Raw genomic sequence first — 25,117 nt, 5'->3', positions numbered from 1 at the left:
GAGGATTATTAAATTTGGATTGTTGTGGAAGAGATAATATACTATAGTTTTCTCTTGTATTGCAAATTTCTAAGCTTTATTTTTATATAATTTTGCCTTCTATTTCTCAGAATTTAATTCAAATAAGTTTACTTTTCTTTAAGTTCAGCCACTTTCTGTCCCACACTTTGGAGCTTGATTTCCAGATTTTGTTTTCTTTCTTCAGTTTTATTTAGGTTTCTGTACAAGAAGAAGATAAAAGTAACTCAAGTGCACACTATGAAAACCAAAATACAACACTCAATTTATTTGAAGTACTATTAAATGCAACATTGTATTAATGCAGCAGGTTTTTAAAATGACAAACTTCATGTTGAAGTGTTATGAAGAAAGATGCTGAGCTACATGAAGAGTACATTTGAAACAGTTCTAAGTAGTTATCATAATTTTTTTTTACATTCATCCCCCTCCACTTATTTCATATTCAAGCAATAGGCTTATTTGATTTCACGAATGTTATAACATTCCCATTTGGCATTTAATTACATCCTGTTATAACAATCTTGTAATCAAAATGGAGGAAGAGTCACAATACTCATCAACTTGACATTATCTAACTTACTTATCAATGGACCCAATGTTGCATTCAGTTTTCACCCTCTCTGTCATTGTAGAATAGAATGATCAACTCGCCAGAAACTTGCAAGCCCGAAGTCTGAGATTAAACTGATCAGGTCATAGAGTATTTCCTAAGCAATGTACTATCTAAATGTCACTGAATTACTTATAGTTTATGTCAGCAAAAATGTTAAAAATCTTAAAATCACTAAGAGCAATGAATTAATTGTGGACTTCAGGAAGGGGAAGTCAAGGAAATACACTGCAGTCCTTATTGAAGGATCAAAAAAGGAAAGGGTGAGCAGTTTCAAGTTCCTGTGTGTCAACATCTCCTGGGATCTATCCTGGGCCCAACATATTGATGCAATTACAAGAAGGCATGGAGGCGGCTATATTTCATTAAGAGTTTAAGAAGATTTGGTATTTCACCAAAGACCCTCGCTAATCACTACAGATGCACCATGGAGAGCATTCTAACTGGTTGCATCACCATCTGGCGTCATGGGGCCACTGCACCAGATTAGAAAAATCTGCAGAAAATTGTAAACAAAGCCAGTTTCATTAATGGGCACTAGCCTCCACAGGTTCCAAGACACCTTCAAAACGTTATGCCTCAAAAAGGTGGCATCCATCATTAAGGGCCACGATCACCCAGGACATGCCCTCATCTCATTGCTACCATCAAGGAAGAGATATAGGAGGCTGAAGATACACACTCAACATTTCAGAAACAGCTTCTTCCCCTCTGTCAACACATTTCTGAATGGACAGCAAACCCATGAACACTACCTCAGTGTTTTTCTCCTCTCCTTTAGCAGTACTTATTCAATTAGAATTTATTTTATTATATATACTTCTTATTATAATTTATAGTTTTTATTATTATGTATTGCAATGTACTGCGGCTGCAAAACAAAAGTTTCATGACATATGCCAGTGGTATTAAATCTGTTTCTTAAATTATGCACATTCTGGGATTGGTATTTTGGACATTTCAATTTGAACAATTGTTTGTAAAGGTACATGAAATTTTCCAGAAATGTTGTGAGATTTCATCTTGATTTAGATAAACCTGAAGCAGAAGAATGATGTTTTGTTTAGATCGAAGAACTAGAGCTTTTGTAAAATTAATTTTTTACTTAAAATTCCATACACAGGATAAATTATTTAACAATAATTGATCTGTATTCTGTGATCAAGTGACTAACTTAGCATTACTTATTAAATCTCTTTGATTTAATTCTAAAGTTAAGCTTGGCTCAGTACACCTGCTAATTCAATATTGAGCATTGATTATCCTACGTGTGATTTATATTTAGTAGGTGACTATTCTGATCTTTGGACTAATATAAACCATATAAATTTATTCAGAAGATCTGTAACTAAAACAGGCTAATTTATGAAACACGTAAAATTAATGCCCTAATCCTGAATTACTCACTCCATCAACACAGCTTGTTCTTTTTCCAGTGGTTGAATTTTTTCCAGGACATAAGAATATTTCACATTAGCTCGAACCCATGCAGCCAATGGAGCAGCTGCAGCACTGGCACGCTTTGCATTCTGTAAATGCATAGCAAATTTATTAAATATTGCACACAAATCAATTCAATACTTAGATCAATACAACTGCAGGTCATATAAATAAATAACCAAGGCCTTCACTGTTCTGCCAAAGAAATTTTGTAAGCAATCATAAAATGTTGTTACCAACTTTTATTTCTAAATTGCAATTCATTTAATTGTCACTAATAATCTTCCATAAAAATCTCCTGTTATTATTGAGTATACCTTTGGGTCAAAAGAAGCGCTGTTCTTCTGCAAGAGTCCTTCTACACTCTCTCTGATTTCTTTGCTAATATTCCAGGCATCAAAGGTTGCAATCTCCTCTCTCACTCCCCGTTTTGCCAAGAAACTGTGAGGCCAAAGGTAAAATCATGCATTAAACTGCTGCTTCCTTTTAAAATCAATTGCCATTTTAGATAACATATTTCATAAATTATATTGCATACACACTATGCACCAAATTTATGCACCATAAATTTGTCCCTTCTATTTTATCCTGATTTAAGCTCTTTAAAAAAAAATTAGAATTTGTTGGGACCCTAAAACAGCACTAGTGTACTTCACCCATATTATGCCACTCTGTTTTAGGAATATAGAAGGCATTAGGGGTCAGATTTCTTATATTACTAGCATCTGTCTTCAGAGTTTTCATCTCAGGAACTCATACACAGGACAATCAGATTTCTTTCAATTACTGTAGACCGCTGTCAGAGGATAAGTTCATGCTGCATCTGTGCAGGGGGAATCTTCTTGTACAAACAACAGCCCTGACATAAAGTCACTAAAGATATGTCTGTCTGTCAGAGCTTGCGCAACTCGTCTGGAAGACATAATTATTGGTCACCCTGCATTGCAAGTTTTAAGAGGCACAAAATTTTAAAGGTTAACCCAATGCTACATTTGTTCTGTCTTTTTAGTTTACAATATTCTGATGTATTTGTAAATTGAGGTATTTTTTGCAGAATTGTGTAAACACCTCTCTTTGGTTGCTGAGATCCCTTTAATGCCCCATTTCAGTCTATGGTTTAATTAGTAGCTAGTTGTTGTCAGAGAATAATGTCAATATTAATTTAGTCAATGGGTATAAGAGAGAAAGCACCCTAATGTAAAAAAAATATAATCTCACAATTACAAACATTAAGCACATAAATCTGGAGATACATTGGATTCCAGATAATTGGGACAAGTCAGAACCAGTACATTTTGGCCCAATTAAGCGGCTGCCCCAAATAGCCAAAGTTGCACGATAGTATTTAAAAGATATATAAAAAAAGGACAACTACCAGTTAACTGAGTACCAATTTTATGTACTTAAATGAAATACACAACAAATTAGAACACTACCAACACCTTTACGGTACTATAAAACCGTGTATTAGCTCCCAATAGTTAATGGAGGAATTCATCTGCCATGTTCTTTTGATTAACTGTAAAACAACAAAATTAGCAGATACCTAGTGCAGTTAATGAACTGTCTTCATACAATTCTTTAGACAACTGCATCCTCCAATTCTTCATTATCATTGTAACATTGAAGATGATTATCAATACCTCAAATTCTTTGTCATTCCTAACTTGTTAAAGCAATGAAATCATTTCAATTTCAGTCCTGACTCTGATTATCAGAAGCCTTTAAAATATTAAAGTCAGTTACAGCTTTGACAGAAGACATTCATGTCTAAGGTCTTGTTGCAATTACAGCTTCATGGCCCAATTCAGCCATCAAGATCAGTTTTCATCATTCAGTCTGGGTAAGTGGAGGTTCCATCTGTGAAATGGGTGAGATACAGCAAGCTAAAACTAATTAAACATCTCATCACTGTTCTTGCAACAGTGAGGAAGAAAGAGTATTTACAAAATAAAACAAATAAATGTATTTAAGTCCTCTGAAACAAAAAATGACCTCAAAATCTGACGCAATGTTGATTAGAGGGGTCACATGCTGAGTTAGTAGAACTGTGAAATTTTACTCATTGGTTGCGAGAAGCAGTTCTTTTGAGATGGAACTCGGTTATTTTGATTCACAAAATACTAGAAACTTTCATCTTTATCTGACCTAGGACATCTCATCTTGTGAAAAACTATTGCTTCATGCAGAAAAAATGCTTCTCTACTTCAAAACATCTTTCAATTCAACAAATTCTTTGAGGCACAAAATGAAAATAATTTAATCATTGTCACACCTGTACCACCTATCTTACAAAACTTTGTTACAATTGACATAGCATGAGATTCAGTTTCACACATTCACACCTTTTCATGCTGACCCATGAAGTATCAAAAATACCCATCAGCCGCAATACTCCTTCCAAAATATCCCTGATGACATCAGGTGGCATTCGCAGTGACCGTATTTCTGAGAGTGCCTCTGGCTTTATATTTCCAACTGCTCGCCTGGCTTCATCTACATGAGGCTGAAAGACAAAAAATAGCTTCTATCTAATAGCTCAGAGAACACATGTAATGGGATGTAGAACAGTCATACAGCCAAGGAAGCACATCTTGGATTCAATCAGTGAACTGCATAGAATTAAACAAATGAAAATGAAATTGGAGTACAATTGCTCACAGTGCACAGAAGTAATGAATTAGAAAATCTGCTCTTTAGAACCAGATATTGGAATCTTGATGCCAATATTCATGTCTCAATGGTGGCTTCGGTTGAAAGGACTGAGATATACCATTTTGACACAAATTGTTAAAATGTTTAAGTACTGAATTGAATTGAATTCAAAATCAAAATATTCAACTATATAAGCACAAAAACTAAAACTGGAATTTCTGCACTTTCAGGCTCAGGATTTCCATGAATTTCTACAAAGTTGATCAACACTGTAAAAGTCACTTTTTTAAAACAGCAGTAGAATGGAAACTTCATGCAGTTCTCAGCCTGCTGAACCTGCACATGTCAGACCATGTGCAGATTCAGTGACTTGATTCATTTAAATGTACAGGAACTATGACAGGCATAATACACGTTTTTGAAAGATTAAGTTAATTTACATTTCTTGGAATAATTTTAACTATTTCAATTGATTTTTGGATTACTCAATGCCTTTTAAATGTTTAGTTGGTTCTGGATGTTTGTGAATGCCCGAGACCTTCATAAGCAAACTGTTTGACAGCTTTAAGAGGCAGTTCAGCTTGGATCATAACTTTCAGAACTGCCGAAGTGTTTTTGTGAGAGACACATTCTGACATCCTTATGCCACTCAGATCTTTGCTGATCAAGAAAGACATCTTTCTTGAGAAAATTCTCACAAAGTTACCTGCTGATGGAAAAGCAGGCATAGCAGTCAGCTTGTCCAAGAAAATTCCTGGTGATTCTCTGAAAAATAATTTCTATGTTTGAAGTTCAAAGTAAATTTATTATAAAGGTTTTCTATATCATAATATACGATGTTTAGATTCATTTTCTTGCAGCATATGGTGTAGTATACAGAGACATATACAGTACGTAATTACAATTTTTGATATAACACAAGATGAGACCATGTCAGAAGTGACTGTTCTTGTGAGTGTTAGCTCTCATTAATTCAGCTGTGAGTTGTTGCATAAGGCAATTGTGGATGTTTGTTTAAACTCTCATTTATATACTATCAACATAATACTTGGGAAATTGAACTATGATACCAGCAAATACATGAAATTAGTTGATTTTTTTTTTCAGTTACCTAGCTGAATTGAATTTCTTCCTTTATCATCTCAAACGATTTAATGACAAACTCTTTTAATCTTATGGAAATAGCTACACAGAAAATAATGAACATTACCTGGACATGCATAAGTTCATTGTCAATTACACCTTTACGCTTTTCGATTTTCACCACTTCCTCAGCTATCTTCTGCTTTATCTGTTCCATTTCAGTTTTCTGTTCACTTGCATTCTGTCAGGAAACCATTAAATTTAAACATTTGTATTAGTTTGTGTTGCCATTCCCACAGTAATATAGAACCAAATATACAGAAAATAAGTATCATCAAAAAAGCAAGCAAAACATTGCATCATCATTGTGCCAATTCGTGACCTGTGCAAAATGGTATAGATTTCCCAATTTCAACAAATTTTCCAAAATGAAAAAAAAAATTAAGTTTCAGCTTCCCCAACTTTTCCAAATTAATGTTACATCTCTTATCCTTGGTATTATCTGGTAAATCTCTTTTACACCCTTCCCAGAGCCCTGACATTCTTGAAAACTATGCAACACTCCAGCTGAGATCTTACAGCAATTTCCAAAATGTTTTCATGAGTTCTCTGCTTCTATATTCAATGACTTGATTTATAAAGTTAAATTATAGACTCAGAGAAATTAACAGTTGGGAATGAAGCAACATATGTTGCTTCATTCCCAACTGTGCTGATCATAAAAAGAATTATTCTGCCTGGTTTCACTTTCCAGCTCTCTGTCCATAAACTCAAGAGATTCAACAGATGCTGTAATTCAGAACAAAATGCTGGAAGAACTCAGCAGGTCAGGCAGCACCTATGTAAATGGATAACAGTTGACACATCGAGACCCTTCTTCAGGGCTGGAAAGGAAGGTGGAAGATGCCAGAATAAAAAGGTGGGGGGAAGGGAAGGAGGAGCAGCTAAAAGGTGATAGGTGAAGCCAGGTGGGAAAGGTAAAGGGCTAGAGAAGATCTGATAGGAGAGGAGAGTGGTCTATGGGAGAAATAGAAGGAGTGGCACCAGGGGGAGGTGATAGGCAGGAGAGGAGAAGAGGTAAAAGGCCATAGTAGGGAATAGAAGAAGAGAGAAGGGAGAGGGGAAAAATTACCTGGAGACCATTCACCTCCTCCCTTTACCTTCCACCTGACGCAACACTTCACCTGCGAATCTGCTAGTCATCTATTGTATCTGGTTCTCCCAGTGCAGCCTCCTCAACATTGATGTGACATGAAGTAAATTGGGGAGGTCGTATTCTTGAGCATTTCTGCTCCATCTGCCAAAATCAAAATTTCTCAGTGGCCAACCGTTTTAGTTCCTATTCCCTTTCAACGTTCTGATATATCGATCCACGGTCTTCTCTTCTGCCACTCTCAGGGTAGAGGAGCAACACCTCATATTCCGACTAGGTAGTCTCCAAGCTGATGTCATGAGCATCGATATCCCCTTACAGTAATTTTTTCCCTCCCCTCTTCCCTCTTCTTCTATTCCCCACTCTGGCCTTTTACCTCTTCTCCTCACCTGCCTATTACCTCCCCTTGGTGCCCCTCCTCCTTCCCTTTCCCCCATGGTCCACTCTCTTCTCCTATCCGATTTGTTTTTCTTCAGCCCTTTACCTTTCCTACCCACCTGGCTTCACCTATCACCCTTTAGCTGGTCCTCCTTCCCCTCTCCCACTTTTTTATTCTGATGTAATTCCCTTCCTTTCAAATCCTGATGTACTGAAACTAGACAGGATTCAAAGATTGACAAAAATGATTCAAGGATTGAATGACTTGTCATGTGAAGAGCATTTGATGGCTCTGGGCCTACAATCACTGAAATTCAGAAGAACAAGAGATGACCTCATTGAAACCTATCAAATGGTGAAAAGCCTTGATACAGTGGATGTGGAGAGGATGTTTCCTGTGGTGGGAGAGTCTAAGACCAGACGACACAGTCTCAGAATAGAGGGGCATCCTTTTAGAATGGAGATGAGGAGGAATTTCTATAGTCTGAGAATGGCGAATCTATGGAATTCTTTCCCAAAGCAGCTGTGGAGGCCATATCTTTATGTATATTTAAGATAGGGGTTGATGGATTCTTGATGGCTAGTACCTTGCTTCAACACCATGGGTCCTTTTCTTGTTTAGCAGCCTCAAGTGTGGCACCTTGTCAGGTAAATGATGTCCACTAGCTCTCTGCTACCCAAACTTCACACTATTGTTTCAAAGAATTCTAACATTACTGAAAGGCAAGATTTCCCCTTAACACATTGTGATAACTATTTTGTCACATTCTTCCAAGTACTCCATAACTGCATCCAGCATCTGGACAGTATAAACACCTATTTTAGACCATTTTTTATTGACTGCAGTTCCACCTTCAATTTAGTATTTCCAAATAAACTCATCATCAAACTCTTAAACCTGGGATTCTACACCTCCCTTTGCAATTGTACCCTTGACTTACTGACCAACAGATTACAATCAGTAAGGATTGCTAGCAACATCTCCACCACAATCATTCTCAACACTGGTGCTCCACACAACATTCGGGCCTCAGCCCACTACTCTACTCCTTATGCACTCACAACTGTATGCTCAAATTCTGCTTTAACTCCACCTACAGTTTTGCGGATGATCCCACTGTTAGGCCATATGTCAAAAAACACAATGAGTTTGAGTACAGGATTGAGAGCCCGGTGACATGGTGTCATGATAACAACCTTTCCCTCAATATCAGCAGAACTAAAGAGCAGATCATTGATTTCAAAAAGCGGGACAGTGCATTTGTCTCTGTTTACATCAAGGATGCTGAGGTTGAGAATACTGAGAGTTTCAAGCTCCTAAGAGTAAACATCACAAATAGCCTGTCCTGGTCCAACTACACTGAGGCTAGAGCCAAGGAAAGATCACCAGCACCTCTACCTCATCAGCAATGCACTTTCTCTGCACTGTAATACTTCATTCTGCACACTGTTATTGTTTTGCCTTGTACTACCTCAAGGCATAGTTGTAATGAATTGATCTGTATAAGCAGAATGCAAGACAGAATTTTCACTGCACCTCCCTAAGTGAGACAACAATAAACCAATTTATCATTAGGACCAATTTGCCATCAGGAAGGCAAGTATATCATGATACAAGAGAACTTCCATCTTGCACCCCTTATATAGAACGCTGGACGAGAGCCACAGGGAGATAGATGGGAGATGAACTCAGTGAGATATGCAAAATTCTGTGGGTAGTGATAGGACAGATCCAGAGTTGATGTTTCCCTTGGCTGGTGTCTGGAAATAGGGACTGTAGCCACACAAATTGGAGGCTACCCTTCAGGAGAAAGATAGGAATGATTTTTTTTCACTCAAGAGGCCAGAGAAACTTTGAAATTCACTACTCAAGAGGACAGTGGATATTTAATTAATGTGTACATTCAACGCAGAGTTTGAAAGATTTATGAATCTTAAGGAAATTGAGGTATATAGGTATTGTGCTTAAAAGTAATGCCAATATCAGCCATGATCTTATTCAATAGTGAAGAAAGCATAAAGGACCAAATAGCCTGTTCATGCATTATTTCTTATTTTCTTTAATGAAAGAATATCCAAGATGCAAAACGTAAAGTTAAGAGAAGTCCATTATCATAAGTTTGAAACATTTATGTAATCTGATATGAAATTTCATGAGGATATATTATATTCCTTTAGATGATTCTAAGGTAGTTCAGTGCACAGGTGAAATGTAATAGCATTTCAAAAATGAAATTCAACTTTGCTGCAGCATAAAATGAACAATAGAGATTTGATAACCCAGTTTACACCTCAGTCATTATTCTTCATTGAAATTTGAATAATGCAACTGCTCTAGGCCTCCAGACAACTCATAAACTCAGAACTCCTGTGGCTTATGGGCCTAAAATGAAATCATCCTTCATAAGAATACACTTTAAAATAGACTGCCTTCAGCAATCAACTGTATGGAATTGCTCTTAAAGTATGAAAACTAATTAAAAAGTTTGGGGTATCTGAACACTGCGGTTCCACTGCACAGCTCCCACAAACCTGCATTGATAATGTTATCTCTTGCAGAGCAGCATCAGCTTCCGCTTGCTTGGTTTTAAGTAAAGAGCTCTGCTTTGCTGCCTTTCCTTTCAGTTCATCAACAAGTGCTTTAGCTTCATTTAGCTTAGAAACTCCAGCCTGCATCAAGATATTTCAAACAAACTTTGAATGTTAATTTCATAATAATATGGTACAGAAACTTTATCATTGTGCAATAGCAAATTTAAATAGAATAACATAGTCCAGTCAAATACAATATAAGACAAATATTCCTTATTTTTCACATAATTTCTAGAGCTCTTCAAGAGGTAAAGTTATTGGGCAAGATCACACTGAAATCAGCAATTCCAATTGGAAAGACAGGAGTTCAGCTGCTGGAAATGAAGTGAGTTCTGGGTTTCTATGCATTCATTGAGTAATTTAGAAGTCCAGGACTTGCTGACATTCTGAGAGCTTAATCTGTCAGTGTTACTCAGCTGCACAGCCCACTCTGCCTAGAATTCCCCAGGATGCTAGAGAAAATGTCTCATTGATACTGCATAGTTTGATTTTGCATTGAATCTGAGACCCTACTAATTCAAGAAGTGAGTTGAGGGCAAAGCTTTTGGAGGAAAAGGTAAATTATTATTGACATGTATTTAAACATTTTACTCAGGATCGTTTAAAAATATCAATGACTTGCTTTAACTATTATAGTTTGATTACATGTTTTTATAAGTCACTGAGACATTATTAAAACCAACAACTTTCACAAACCCCAGCCCGAACACAGATTCTTTAGATCCAGCCAAGGTAAATACTGGTGTGATGAAATGTCAGTTGTTTGAAGCACTAAGATATCATGAATTGGCCCATAGAATTTAGAACTACAGTAATGGTAAGCAATTTTAGTTATACTATTCAAAATAAATAACTCAGGTGCATAGTTCCTTTTTTATCTATAGCTTAATTAATTTCCAATTCAGAATTTGCTTAAAAACTGAGAGTTAAGTTGATCGACCTCAACATAAAGATGTCTGTGTCAGCTATCCACCACTGATTAGATAAATAAATCAAAACAGTAATAATCTTGATTGAGTGACTGACAGTCCCAATCATTATCAGTTACAAGATTAAAAGTATTTAATTTACTTATTATTATCTTTTCTTCCCCATATGGTGTGGCTCAGATAGGTTATTTTAATAATATCATAATCACTAATCATGTGACTAGCAGAAATCAATCATATTAAAGAATCATATTTTGCAAAATAGCAAATTTAACTGTAAATATTTAGAAATTTTAGCTGAAATTTTAATTTATATGAAGAGGGAGATGTTAGTTGAAGAGACTCACTGAATTTCATTTCTTTCCACTGTAGATGGTTGGTATTGGGAGAAATTCACATTTGTAATGTTCTTAAAGACATAATTTATCATGGTTAACTAAAGTACAAGCTCTTTTTTTTGACAATTATCAAGTTATATAATTGTCAACATTTGAATTTCAAAGTGTTATGACCTATTTTAGGTACGTGATCAGAGGCACCATTCCTAACTTAAATTCTTGAAAGGCGTCAAATTCAATAATCACCATATCAAAAAATGGCACCAAAAGGCAACTTGAAAGAGTAAAATATTATTGCTAATGATAGTAACCCAGGTATATTACCGTGTCAGGTATATACGAGGAGTGATTGATAAGTCCATGGCCCAAGGTAGAAGAAGTCAATTTTAGAAAACCTAGCACATTTATTTTTCAACATTGTCCCCTCCTACATTTACACACTTAGTCCAGCGGTCGTGGAGCATACGGATCTTGGACCTCCTGAAAGTCTCCACAGATGGCTGATTGATAAGTTAGTGGCCTAAGGCAGAAGGAGATGAGTTATACAGCTCTCGTTACATACACATGCAGGTCAACTCTTTGAGTGATTATGCAGAAAGTTTGAAGTTAATAACTCATCTCCTTCTACCTTAGGCCAAGAACTTATCAATCATCCCGATGAGTTATTAACTGATGAGTTATTAACTTCCAACTTTCTGCATAATCACTCAAACAGTTGAACTGCATGTGCATGTAAAGAGAGCTGTATAACTCATCTCCTTCTACCTTAGGCCACAAACTTATCAATCATCCCTGCTGCGGACACTTTCTGTAGGTCCAAGATCCGTATGCTCCACGACCGCTGGACTAAGTGTGTAAATGTAGGAGGGGACTATGTTGAAAAATAAATGAGCTAAATTTTCTAAAATTGACTCCTTCTACATTAGGCCACGAACATATCAAACATCCCTTGTATATTACTGTATTAGTTAGTCAAAGTAGTTTCATAAAATAAAAATGACCTTCAATTTTGAATTATTTAGTAAAATAAATTAGAAAAATATTAGTGATTCTGAGCTTTCATGAGAGAATATATACAAGTGTGTCACTGCACATACAAAAATATGCAAAGGAGAAACAACTTCTGGAAAACAAATCACAGCATAAGGGATAAGGGATGGCCAGTCAGGACAGAGTTGAATGGAAATTTCTTCACCCAGAGGGTAATACATCTTTGGAGTTCTCCAGAGCTGTTGAAAATCAGTCAATGAGCATATTGAAAACATAGATCAATTATATAGTCAGTATAAGCTAGTGGTAGTCTAATAAAAGATCTTTCATTATCTTATTGAATGGCAGAGCCAGTGCAAGGGGGTCAAATGACCTTTACATTTATTTTATTTAGAGATACAGCATGATAATAGGCCCTTCCAACAAATGATGCCGCACTGCCCAATTACACCCGTGTAACCAATTACTCTACTAACCCACATGTCGTTGGAATGTGGGAGGAAACCAGAACACTCAGAAGAAACTCAAGCGGTCGTAGGCAGAACTCACAAACTACTAAAAGACAATGGCAGAAATGCACCTAGGTCACTGGTGACGTAATACTATTACACTAACTACGACACCACCGTGCTACACTGCTCTGCTTTAATGTATGAATTTAAGAAATCTACTGGTTATGGATTGAGTACAAGTTGAAAATTATTGCCTCTCCAGCCCATTAATATTTTATAATTCCTTTCTGGCTTGCACATACCTGTAAATGACTTTGCTTTTGCATTAGATCAGTTTTCTTGGTATTATAGATGGAGCTGTATGTATTCAAGAAAATCATGTATCTGTGGGGAGTAGCTCCATATGCTCTGCAAGACTCGTGAATCATAAGGAAAGACTTTGTTAGATCATCAGCACCTGCAGTCAAAGCAAAACAAATTTGTATTTGTACAATATTCTAGAATATTTCTATTAAAATGCAAAAAAAAACCTGTTTATATAGTATCTTACTTTATTTGAGTCATTTACATAAAGCATCCAACCAGAAACAGACTATCTCTACTGGGTGAAGAAAGATTGTTGGATTACACTGAGGCTCAGGTATCTGGCTGCTTATGAAGCATTAGACGCATACACGGTAGAATGTCCTCTGCAATTGTCTGCAACGTCAGAGAGTGGAGACCCTAAAGGAAGGGTGAAAGACTGGTTCAGAGATCAAAGAGGGTATCACAGGAGGCAAGGCAAGAGGACTAGACTTGGAAGCAGGTGAATCTGGTAGAAGGTAAGGGGTCAGGTATTGGGCAAGAGTGATCATTGAGACTGTGATTGTGAAAAGGGTAGTGTATAATGATCAAGAGTATTTGGGTACAGTTAGTGGACAGCCAGGAGGGCTGGAGATGTGCTCCTTAGCTCTTGCCAAAGTGGCTTCAACCTTCTGGTTAATTGTTTCTTGTTAAAACTCGAAAATATGTGTTGATATCATATGCACAGTAGAATTTTACTTGCCCTCCTTAACAGTCTCTGTAAAAACAGGAGACTACATGAACCAAAGTGCCATCAACAATTGTGGCCCATGGTCTAATGCCCCAGTCTGAAAATGGCCTTCCAAATACAAAGATATATGCATCTATGATTTTCTGTATATTAATCAAGATAGCCTTTTTGATAATGTATCTGTACTTTAAAACACTACTTAAAAGCTGTCAAATAATGTTTGCCTTAAAATAATTAGTTAGCAAATAAACTGAAGTTAATTTTCTGAGTTAGAACCATTGAACACTACACTACAGCACAGTACAGGCCCTTCAGCCCTCCATGTTGTGCCAGCTGATATAATCCTTAAAAAAAAGTACTAAACCCACACTACCCCATAACCCTCCATTTTTTTTTCATCCATGTGCCTGTCCAAGAGGCTCCTAAATACCCCTAATGTTTTAGCCTCCACCACCATCCCTGGCAAGTCATTCCAAGCACTCACAACCCTCTGTGTAAAAAAACCTTACCCCTGATGTCTCCCCCAAACTTCCCTCCCTTAATTTTGTACATATGCCCTCTGGTGTTTGCTATTGGTGCCCTGGGAAACAGGTACTGACTATCCACCCTATCTAATGCCTCTCATAATCTTGTAGACCTCTATCAAGTCCCCTCTCATTCTTCTACGCTCCAAAGAGAAAAGTCCCAGCTCTGCTAACTTTGCTTCATATGACTTGTTCTCCAAACCAGGTAACATCCTGGTAAATCTCCTCTGCACCCTCTCCATAGCTTCCACATCCATCCTATAATGAGGAGACCAGAATTGAAAACAATACGCTAAGTGCGGTCTCACCAGAGATTTGTAGAGTTGCAACATGACCTCTCTACTCTTGAACTCAATCCCCCTGTTAATGAAGCCTAGCATCCCATAGGCCTTCTTAACTACCCCATCAACCTGTGCAGCGACCTTGAGGGATGTATGGATTTGAACCCCAAGGTCCCTTTGTTCATCCACACTCTTAAGTAACTGACCATTAATCCTGTACTCAATCTTCTGGTTTGTCCTTCCAAAATGCATCACCTCACACTTCTCCGGATTGAACTCCATCTGCCATTTTTCTGCCCAACTCTGCAGCAACTCTGCAGTTCTGACTCTAAGCCTCAGCTAAGGCACACATTGATGGAGTTCACAATGTAAACTAAATCCTGTAAACAACTCTGATGACTTGATACTGTCACAAAATAAATAGAATATATTTCTATTATTTTATCAATATCCTGATGTGATTTTCGAGAATAAAATTCTTTCAAAATGTCCATGAAGTACCATATCCAACTGCAAGTGCACTGTCTTACATCACTTGTTTTAAGTCAGTGCACTCACTTTGCTTTAGGCTATAGTGGGCAATCTCCATTCATCAGGTTGCTTAAGCAAATTATTGTACTGTTCCAATTAGCATCAATGGCCCCAGGCCCGTGCAAAAATTGGTCAAAATTTCCATAAAAGACCAGTCTATTTCTGGATTCAAAATTATCTTTCATCTTCATTATCATCACAATATCAACAGAAATAATAACAATGAGGCTTTGATTTTAATTTACATTAATTAAGGTAATAATTTACTACATGCATTACGACATTATTGGTTATAACCACACTTCAAACTGCTTAAAGCTAGAAAGCTGATGAGTGATGAGGATATTTCATGCCTCAATACAACAGACTACAATGCACATTACCTAAATGTTTTACAAACACAAAGTAATAGAAGCTTGGTACAATATTATTATTTTTCTGTTGCTATTCTGAATATAATTGAATTTTATACAGCTGTCATTGCCAATTTTTGAAAGTTATAGAGTCAAAGAGTCACAGAATGATATAACATGAAAACAGGCCTTTCAACCAACCACGTCCATGCTAACCATCAATCATCCATTTACATAATCATACATTAATTCCATTATTCCCACCTTTGCCCCATTCTCTTCAATTCCCACCAGGTTCTACCAGTCATCTACACACTAAGGGAAATTTAAAGCAATCAATTAATCTAACAGCACACGTACCAAAGAAAATGGAGGAAGCCCTCTCGGTCACAGAGTTCATACAAATCCACATAGACAACACCCGAGGTAAGATTGACACAGGTTTTTATGAGGGAGTGCCACTGTATCATCCTGAAGATAAGTTCTGTATGGTGGGCAGTTCTTCTGACGATTCAGCTCCATTATATAAAAACTGACTAGTGGTTCAGACAGCATACCAAACTAATATGATAAAACAAAATTCTACACTTTTTAATCTTTGTGAACTAAGTTAACTTGAAGGGATCTACTACTGATTTTTGACTCAGAAGGGGAAAAAACAATGATAAATACAATGCTAATGACAGAGCAAAATTCTTCCATCTGAATATTGAAGTAACTTGTGAATTTAGCACAAGAATACAAGAAAATAGGAGTAGGGGTATGCCAAAACTATTTAGCCTCTCTTGATAGGATAACCCTCTCATCCCCAGAATTAGCCTGCTAATCCGTTTTATATTGCTCTAATGTCATTGTATATTTAAGGGGACCAAAACTGTATTTATTATTCTACATGTGGCCTCACCAACACCCTGACCAGTTGAAAGAAAATTATGAACTTCCCATTATGGGGCTACTACGAATACGATCGCAATACATCAAGGCTTAACCATGATTTAGTGTCTGGTTGTCAAGGTCTCAGGTCCCAATACAGAAGAAGCAGAAGCTATGAAACATTTAAAAATGGAAATAGAAATTCTGACTAGAAGCCATAGTAACAATATTCTGAGTTTTGGAAGCCCAGATTATCACCATCAAGGCTAAGGGTATCATTGTTTAAAGGAGTAAAAGAAAAACACAAACAATCAAATAGAATGCTGTTATTGCAGAAACGCCACTCAAGCACTGTGATAGCATAGTCATAACAGATCAATCAAGTATCCCCTTTGAGTATGCAGTGAAAAAGAGTAACACTGTACATGTCTGGGAGCATGTAAAATGTGTGAAAATTTACAATTTAGGAGCAGAGCATTTAAAATTCATTGCATATATTGCAATATCACGTGATTTACTACTAAGTCCAGACAAGCTGAACCATTTCCATCACTGGTATTTATAACCCAGTTACTGACAATTATAATGAAGCATTATTTAAGCAGTTAAAGACTATATATTTAAAGAAAATTTGAAATCTAACTTTAATCCAAATATTATAATATGAAATGGATGAATAGTTATATCTGACTACAAGCTCCAAACCTACCATGAAAAAAAATCAAAATGTACATGAAGCTGCCAGGAATAGAATTGTAACTTATATATTTGATAAAGCATTAGGTTCACAGTGAACTAACCAGAAATTGAATTTTTACGTGATTTTCCTTTTGTCTCTTGTCTTTTGTCTCTTGAAAACAACATATCAGGAATCTGAAACAAAGAATTTTCCTGGATATTATTAACCATTCACATTGATTTTCATGACACTAATCTGTACTTATTTGTATCTAGAATTAAAATCACTGAAGGCAAATAAACAAAGCAATTAAGATAGAAATATGGCAGCAATGTTGGCAGAATAATTCAATGAACATTTTCAATGAATTAGCAAGTAGAAGTAATTGAATCTAAGGAGCGAGTGTGTGTTCACCCAATAACCTTTGGCAACAAAAAACAATTAAATTACTTAAACATAAAGTACACTGCAGATGCTGTGGTCAAATCAACACGTACAAACAAGCTGAAGGAACTTAGCAGGTCAGGCAGCATCCGTGGAAATGAGCAGTCAACGTTTCGGGCTGAGACCCTTCCTCAGGACTGGCAAAGGGTCTCGGCCTGAAACGTTGACTGCTCGTTTCCACGGATGCTGCCCGACCTGCTGAGTTCCTCCAGCTTATTTGTACATGTTAATCAAATTACTTCATGCTCTTGAAACAGATTGCTGTCATTTGAAATAACTTGCACTAATAGTTTGATCTTTGAGCATAATTAAAATACAAAATATTAGCTTGGCTATCAAAAAAATGGTCTAGATGGTCCTGGGTGAGCTCTCTGCCCAGCATCTGTGCCTGCCAGCATTTATATTTTCCAGGTGTAGAAGATCAGAAATCTATAACTCTCGCATATTCATTAGGTATGCAAGAGCAAGCACCAAACAGCAAGTAGGCCTCAGGTAACATAGATGTAAGCCCAGCCCCAGAACCTCCAGACACTGTGACAGCACAATGCTCTTTGACAGCTATAGTCAACACTTCTTGATAGTCAAAAAGTCAAAACAACTTTCTAAACAATGTTGCTTCTAATTGTTTTTATAGTTGCGTGGACCAACCATTGCTCTGAGCAGCCTGAAAACTGCATGACATTTTAAATATTATTTTTGTAATATGCATATCATGAATATTTCAAATGAAAATTGAAATAATTCAATAAAATGTAACTTATTTTACTTTACCAACTCATAAATTAAAATGTTTGCAAACTATTGAAAGCATTAAAAAGTATGGTACCTGCCCTTTTAAACAAGGACAGTATTTAAATAAATCGTGTACACCAAATTTCCCTGGCAAAATGCATCGAGACTTTCCATCCTCAAAGTTACTGTTTCACTTCTGGGTTCAATGGCAAGACCATCAGTGGGACAGATAGCCAAATACACCATCATCACCATCATGATGTTTTGCATTTCAGTGTTTGACAGCACACAGACAGAAATCAAAGAACTGCTGAAGTACAAATGTCTAACAGTCAATAGTTTACCCTTCAGAAATATTAGCCAGCATTACTCAGTCAATTATGCTTCAGGATATTCAGTTCAGGTTTGAAATATCACTACCTCTTTATTCATGAATGAGTCTTTAGCATCCTCAATTCACAACATGAAGCATCTTGAATGTTTTACAAAATGTGAGGATTGTTTTGCTCATAAGTTATTTCTACTTTACAATTAACAATATTCTGTGTTGTATTTGCCAGGTGCAGTATCTCCCTGGAGTACTATTGTGATTCTGGGCATAATTATACATATTGTGAGAAACATTTTGCTTCTCAAGTTTCCATTGAAAATAATTGCATTTAATAAATGCAAAATATGTAAATAGAGAATTTTCAAAACATTTATCTTCAGCTATACTTTCAAAAATTTTCCTTGTATTTAAGAGTAGTAACATGATAAAGTTGATTGAGATAACTGTAATTATTTGTTTAATTAGCATTCTGAAATCACAGAGTCAATCCATCATCACCTGTGAGACATCTACTTTCAAGGTCTGAAGTAACCACAAAACACACAAAACTATTTTTAGTTTGGTTGTAGTTCCTTTGTAAACTTAGTCACTGAGATTGGTTATAGCTTATGAGAATTGCAAGCCACTTGAAGTTTGATGTGGCACATCTGACCTCCTGCTCTGCTGAGCACAAAATCCAAATGTAGTTCACATTCAGATTCTCAGAATGCTGGATCTGGCCAGCTTAAAAGTTGTGAGATCATATACTTTAAAAAAATGATTTTGACAGTGCTAAGATGTCAAAGGCTAGTAGGATATTCTTGTGGGTGTTCCAGGGTAGGTCCCCACTCTGGCCTCAAGTATGCTAAATTATCTATCATGCGATGACTCATGAGACTTCTCACAGCTTAGCTGTCCCTCCATTTTGGGAATTGGTTAGTTCAGTTGGGTAGACTTGGCAGGCAATCAGTTCAGGGAACAGAACAGATCCAGGACAATCTAGCAAATCAAAAGGAAAATGTATCCATTTTTCTCCTTGCGCTCAAAACTTCCAGCTTAAAGATTAGAACCCCCATGTAAATGGAGCTATGTCCTGTCCTTAAAAAGTAGAACAAAACCAATGCTGCCCCTTAGTGTCCAATCAAAACTGCCAGCAAATTAATAAAAGCAGCTATTAACAGTGCTTTCATGTGGCAGTTACCAACAGCTAACCTTCAGGTTGTTGTTTATTCATTACATAGACAAATCTGAATTCCAGAGGGTGAGGTGGCAGTAATTGCCCTTAACATCCAAAGTTCAAAAATCAAAGTTAAATTGGTATCAAAGTACATAAGTGTCAACATATACTACCCTGAGATTGATTGTCATGTAGACATTCGCAGTAAATATAAAAAGCACAATAGAATCAACGGAGAACTGTACACAATAAACATGGGCAAACAACTAGTATGCAAAAGACAACAAATTGTGAAAGTACAAAGAAGGAAAAAACTAAATAAATAAATAGTTGAATAAATACATACACATATAGGTTGAGACATAAGATGTAGATCCCCGAAAGTGAGTCTATAAGTTGTTGAATCAGTTCAGTGTTGGGGTGAGTGAAGTGATCCCCTCTGGTTCAAGAGCCTAATGGTTGAGGGGTAATAATTGTTTCTGAATCTGCTGTGTGGGACCTGAGGCATTTGTACTTCCGTCCTGATGGCAGCAGTGAGAAGAGAGCACCACCTAGATGGTGGGGCCCTTTGATGATGGATGTTGATTTCCTGCAACAGTGTTCCTTGTAGGTGAGCTCATTCATGGACAGTACTTTACCTGTGATGGACTGGGCCATATCCACCTTGCCATTCAAGGGTATTGATGTTTCCATACCAGGCCATGATGTAACCAGTCAATAGAATCTATAGAAATTTGTCAAAGCTTTAGATGTCATGCCAAATCTTCACAAATTTCTAAGAAGGTAGAGACACTGCCATACCTTCTTTGTAATGGCACTCAGGACAGAGCCTCCGAAATAATAACGCTGAGGAATTTAAATTTGCTGATCCTCTCCACCTCTGATCCCCTAATGAGGTCAGGCTCATGGACCTCTGGTTTCCTCTCCTGTAATCAATAATCAGCTTTTTGATTTTGCTGACATTGAGTGATAGGCTGATGTTGTGGCACCATTCAACGTCCCTCCTATATGATGATTTGTCAGCACCTTTGATTCAGCCAACAACAGTGGTGTTGTCAAAAACTTAAATATGACATTGGAACTGTACTTAGCAAAACAGTCATAAGTATAAAGTGAATAGAGCAGGGGACTAAGCACACAGCCTTCTGGTGCACCTATTTTGATGGTGATTATGGAGGACGTGTTGTTGCCAATCCGAAATGACTGAGGTCTGCAAGTGAGGAAATTGAGGATCTAGTTACACAAGGAGGTATTAAGGCCCAGGTCTTGGAGCTTATTAATTAGTTCTGAGGTAGCATGCAAACTGGAGCAGATCCAAGTCATTCCTTAGGGAGGAATTGATATAATTCATCTTCAACCTTTCAAGCACTTCATCACAGTGGATTTAAGTGCTACTGAACCATAGTCACTGAGGCAAGTTACCATGTTCTTCTTGGGCACTGCTTTACTTGAAGTCTACTTCAAGCAGGTGTGTACCTTAGACTACTGAAATGAGAGGATAAAGATATCAGTGAACACTCCAGCTAAACGATTAGCACAGGTCTTCAGAACTCAATATGTAATCCACCTGGGCCATATGCTTTTCCTGGGTTCACGCTTTTGAAGCTCTCACTTTGGCCTCAGAGGCAAAAATCACAGGGCTATCAGGGGCTATGAGAGTTCAGTCAAAGCAAGCATAAAAGGCATTGAGCTTATCTGAGAGGAAAATCTTATTGTCGCATATGTTGCTTGGTTTTACTTTGTTGGAGGTGATAGAATTCAACCCTTACCACAACTGTCAAATGTTCTTCTGTCATTCAAGTTTGGTCCGAAATTGCCACTTGGCATGTAAAATAGCTTTCCAGAAGTCGTATCTGGACCTCTTGCATTTTACTTGGTCACCTGACCTGAATGCCACAGATCTGGCCCTCACCAGACTGTGGATCTCTTGGTTCATCCAGGGCTTGTGGTTTGGGAAGACACTAAATAATTTTGCCAGGGCACACTCGTCCACAAGTGACTTCATAAAGTCTATAACAACCGTGGCATGTTTGTTCAGATCCTCTGATGATTCCTTGAATACGGCACTGTCCACTGACTCAAAGGACCATGTCTTTGTTGTCCTCACACAGGAGCCTTGCTTTTTAGCCTCAATCTGTACGCAGATAGAAGGAAGATAGCCAGATAACCTGATTTTCCAAAATACAAGCTAGGGATGGAACGATAAGCATTCCTTATGGTAGTGTAGAAGTGGTCGAGTATGATTGGACCTCTGGTGCGACAGGTGATATATTGATGATAATAGGGCAGGAGTTTCTTCAAACAAGCCCAATTAAAACCCCAGCAGTAATTTGGAAGGTTTCAGCTAGGCTGTGTCTGATTTGCTAATTGTGACACATCAAGTGCTTGCTTCAATCTGTGTTTGGCGTAGTGAAAACTGCAGTTAGGATCACAGAGAATTCTCATGGTAAGTAGAATGAACAGTATTTGAACATTAGAACACAAAAATACAACTGCAGATGCTGTGGATCAAAGAATACAATGCTGCCTGACCTGCTGAGTTCTTCCAGCATTGTGTTCGTATTCTTTGAACATTGGGTGTTCCAGGCTGGGAGAGCAAGAGTGCAACAAGACCACTTTGTCTGAGTACCACAAAGAGTTAATCATGAAGCACAGACCCCGCCCCCCCCCCCCACTTGCCTTCTTCACATCAGCATTCCGGTCCATCTGATAGGTTGAGAACCCCTCAGCGGAGAGAGCCATAACTCCATAAGACAGAGAGCAGAACAATCCCGCTTTTCCCTCTGATACAGCATTTTTGTCCTTAGGCCCTCAGTCTTGTTCTCGAGTGACTGTACAGTTGCTAACAAGATGCTGGGGAGAGGAACTTTTATACCTCAACATGTTAGTCTGGCTCTTGTCTGGCAATGGTAATGGCAGATCTTCATCTGCTTAAAGGTGTTGCACCTGTATTCCTGGGAGTCAATTCCACAGAGTTCTTCAGAAAATCAGAAAATCACCTGTTCATTGAGACAGTTCAGAAGTACACTACCTTTGAACTGCTATGTGACCAGGCAGCACCTGTGGTGTCAAGAAATATGAGTATAATTGAGATCAATGGCAAAGAAAAAAGTGCCATTCACTGAAGTTATTTCTGTACAAATGTAGATGGTCAGAGCCATTGGAGATGAATCAACTAAGCCCAAGAAAAATGCTGCAGGGAAACGAGATTCCTCCAGACAGTTCTGTAGATGCAAAAAAAACTTCATCAATGAAGAATTAGAATCTAACATTAAAAGCATTATAGTCATCCAAATCCCATCAATAATGGCCTGAAAGTCACTCTTGACTAGAAATCTTCATTGGTCCACCATATAAATACAATGCTTTCAAAACCAAGTAAGAAGTTAGTATTCTACTCCTAAAGTACTTTGACACATCTACAATGGAATATTGGCTGAGGACAGTTCCATCAGCATTCAAGCAACTCAGTACCATCTAAAACAAAGCAACTTGTTCATTCAGCATCCCACCCCTCACCCTAAAATGAGTTTGGCTGCAAGTTCTAACACCATTCTGAAAGTCACTTACAGCAAAATCCCTGAAACTAAGAAGGGACCATCACTGAGCTATCACTATTTTGCATGTTAGTGCATACAACAAAGAACTCTAAGCTTCTTTCCTGTAAAGCAAATTGCTTATTGAGATAATTGATTAGAAATCTACATGCTATCTATGCCCCACACAGTTAATGTATACTGTACAGTATATAATTGATATTGTTTTCAAGCAGGTTTGCACAGTCAAGAAAGAAATGTAAAATAAATGTTCTCATATAACTTTTCCCCCCAAAAGTCAATTACGTTGAAAAGATGCAGCAATATCTTCACAGGAGCTATTAGCAGGGTAAATAGAATTTTAAAAATTACAATAATGCCATGTTCTTAAAATATTCTTCACTTACTTTCTTCATGCTACTATTAGTCCATCCCTCCATCCATTGTACTGCACATTTCTTGTAAAAAGCTGGGTTACTTTCACAGTTAATTGTAAAATTGGAGTTAGTGCAATCCATAATAAGGACAACATGTAAATTTTGCTGAATTCCTATAAAATAAAGTGAACATTTTTGAATAAAATTAATTACTATAGTAAAAAATTAGACAGGATTTATCCATATCACAATGCATTACTTAAAGAAAGACAAAAACAAGTGCAGCCTTTAGGTGACAAAAAATCTGAAGCTCCATGTCCATCAATCATTAAAGTGTCAATTACTAGCATAGAAAATAACATAGAAAGGATAAAAAAAAATTCAGACATTTATATTGTGAGAGCTAAATTACAAAAAAAGTCAGAATTGGTACAAAGCCTATCTTGTGGTGTTATGAGTGATGAAGAGACCTGATGGAAATGGGAAGCAGAATTAACCATCCCCCCCCACCCCGAGAACTATGAACTATTGCTGTTGCTATGCTGCCACTGAGAGAGAGAGATGACGCCCAGGCAAGAACATCTGCTGCAGATAAGAGGGAGAGAGAGACTGTTGATTAATTGTATTTAGACTCTTCTTGGATTATTTACCTTTCACTACAAGGACTTTACTTTGCTTGTTAACATTCCTCAGGAGACTGCAGGAGTAGCCTGATTTGATGGACACAGTCATTCAGAGTTGATGGATAGCTGAGACCCCGTTAGTAGGGATAAAAGACAGGTCGGGGGAGACACCCTCCAGATATGCCAGTGGACACTGACTGAGTGTTGTGAACCCACAGGAAGGTGGGGGTTTCGGAGACCGAATCAGGAGATCGGTCAATAAAGCTCACAGTGTGACAGCAGGGCCGGTGGGGACTTGTGTTCTTGAGAACTATTCATAAGTTGAAATAGGCAAATGCGTGGGAAAGAGACAGCTGTGATGGGAAAGAGAGCAACAGTGGTGAAAAACAGCCCACTGCCGGCTTTACCATGTCCAAGTATGTCTGTTCATCTTTCCAGCTCTGCTCAGATCATAAGTTGAGAGAAATTTTTTACCGTTGTGGCAGTTAAAATTAGAGCCAGCTCTTTCAGGAAGTAAGAAACACGCGAAGTGCAATTTGGAATCCTCACCCATAAAGACAATTGATAGGCCAGTTGCTAACATTTAAATTGAGAATGGTAGATATTTATTACCCCCAAGGACTAAGGGACAATATAAAAAGTTAGATACCAGATTAGCCATGACCTAGCAGAATAGGCTTAGAACTAAAGATTCTTCATTTATATGTTGACTTTCTATGTTGATTGAATGGCAGAACATACAGATTATCATGCCGTTCACAGCTTAAAGCCAAAGATCACAATATTTGGCTGTGTGCACCCATGTGTTGAGAGCTGCAACTATCAATTTGCTTCCAATGTTATTTATGTACATGCAAACCAAGCTATGTGCCAATTATTTTCTAAAGGCCATTAATGTACATTACATAATGCTGTAGAAAATAATAAGAGGCAGCTCTAGGAATCACTCAGAATGGACCACTGACTTAATCCATATACTAGGGAAAATACTCAATAATGCAAC

The 25,117-nt window shown here is 37.4% G+C and overlaps 1 protein-coding gene across 1 annotated transcript in view; it reads right to left on the bottom strand.

The window, feature by feature from the left end:
* dync2h1 (dynein cytoplasmic 2 heavy chain 1) overlaps positions 1–25,117 on the bottom strand; it is a 440,753-nt gene that overhangs the window by 249,551 nt on the left and 166,085 nt on the right. Inside the window, exons 54-62 of the mRNA XM_073043598.1 lie at positions 23,522–23,664; positions 17,037–17,109; positions 12,944–13,098; positions 9,873–10,010; positions 5,937–6,050; positions 4,417–4,577; positions 2,389–2,512; positions 2,039–2,160; positions 133–219 (exon numbers count right to left, since the gene is read on the bottom strand). Coding sequence (XP_072899699.1) covers positions 133–219; positions 2,039–2,160; positions 2,389–2,512; positions 4,417–4,577; positions 5,937–6,050; positions 9,873–10,010; positions 12,944–13,098; positions 17,037–17,109; positions 23,522–23,664 — 1,117 coding nt within the window. The remainder of the gene's footprint in view (positions 1–132; positions 220–2,038; positions 2,161–2,388; positions 2,513–4,416; positions 4,578–5,936; positions 6,051–9,872; positions 10,011–12,943; positions 13,099–17,036; positions 17,110–23,521; positions 23,665–25,117) is intronic.

The sequence above is a fragment of the Hemitrygon akajei genome, chromosome 4 (assembly GCF_048418815.1).
Source record: "Hemitrygon akajei chromosome 4, sHemAka1.3, whole genome shotgun sequence".
Classification (NCBI taxonomy): Eukaryota; Metazoa; Chordata; class Chondrichthyes; order Myliobatiformes; family Dasyatidae; genus Hemitrygon; species Hemitrygon akajei.
This window is presented reverse-complemented; position numbering and strand designations above follow the sequence as displayed.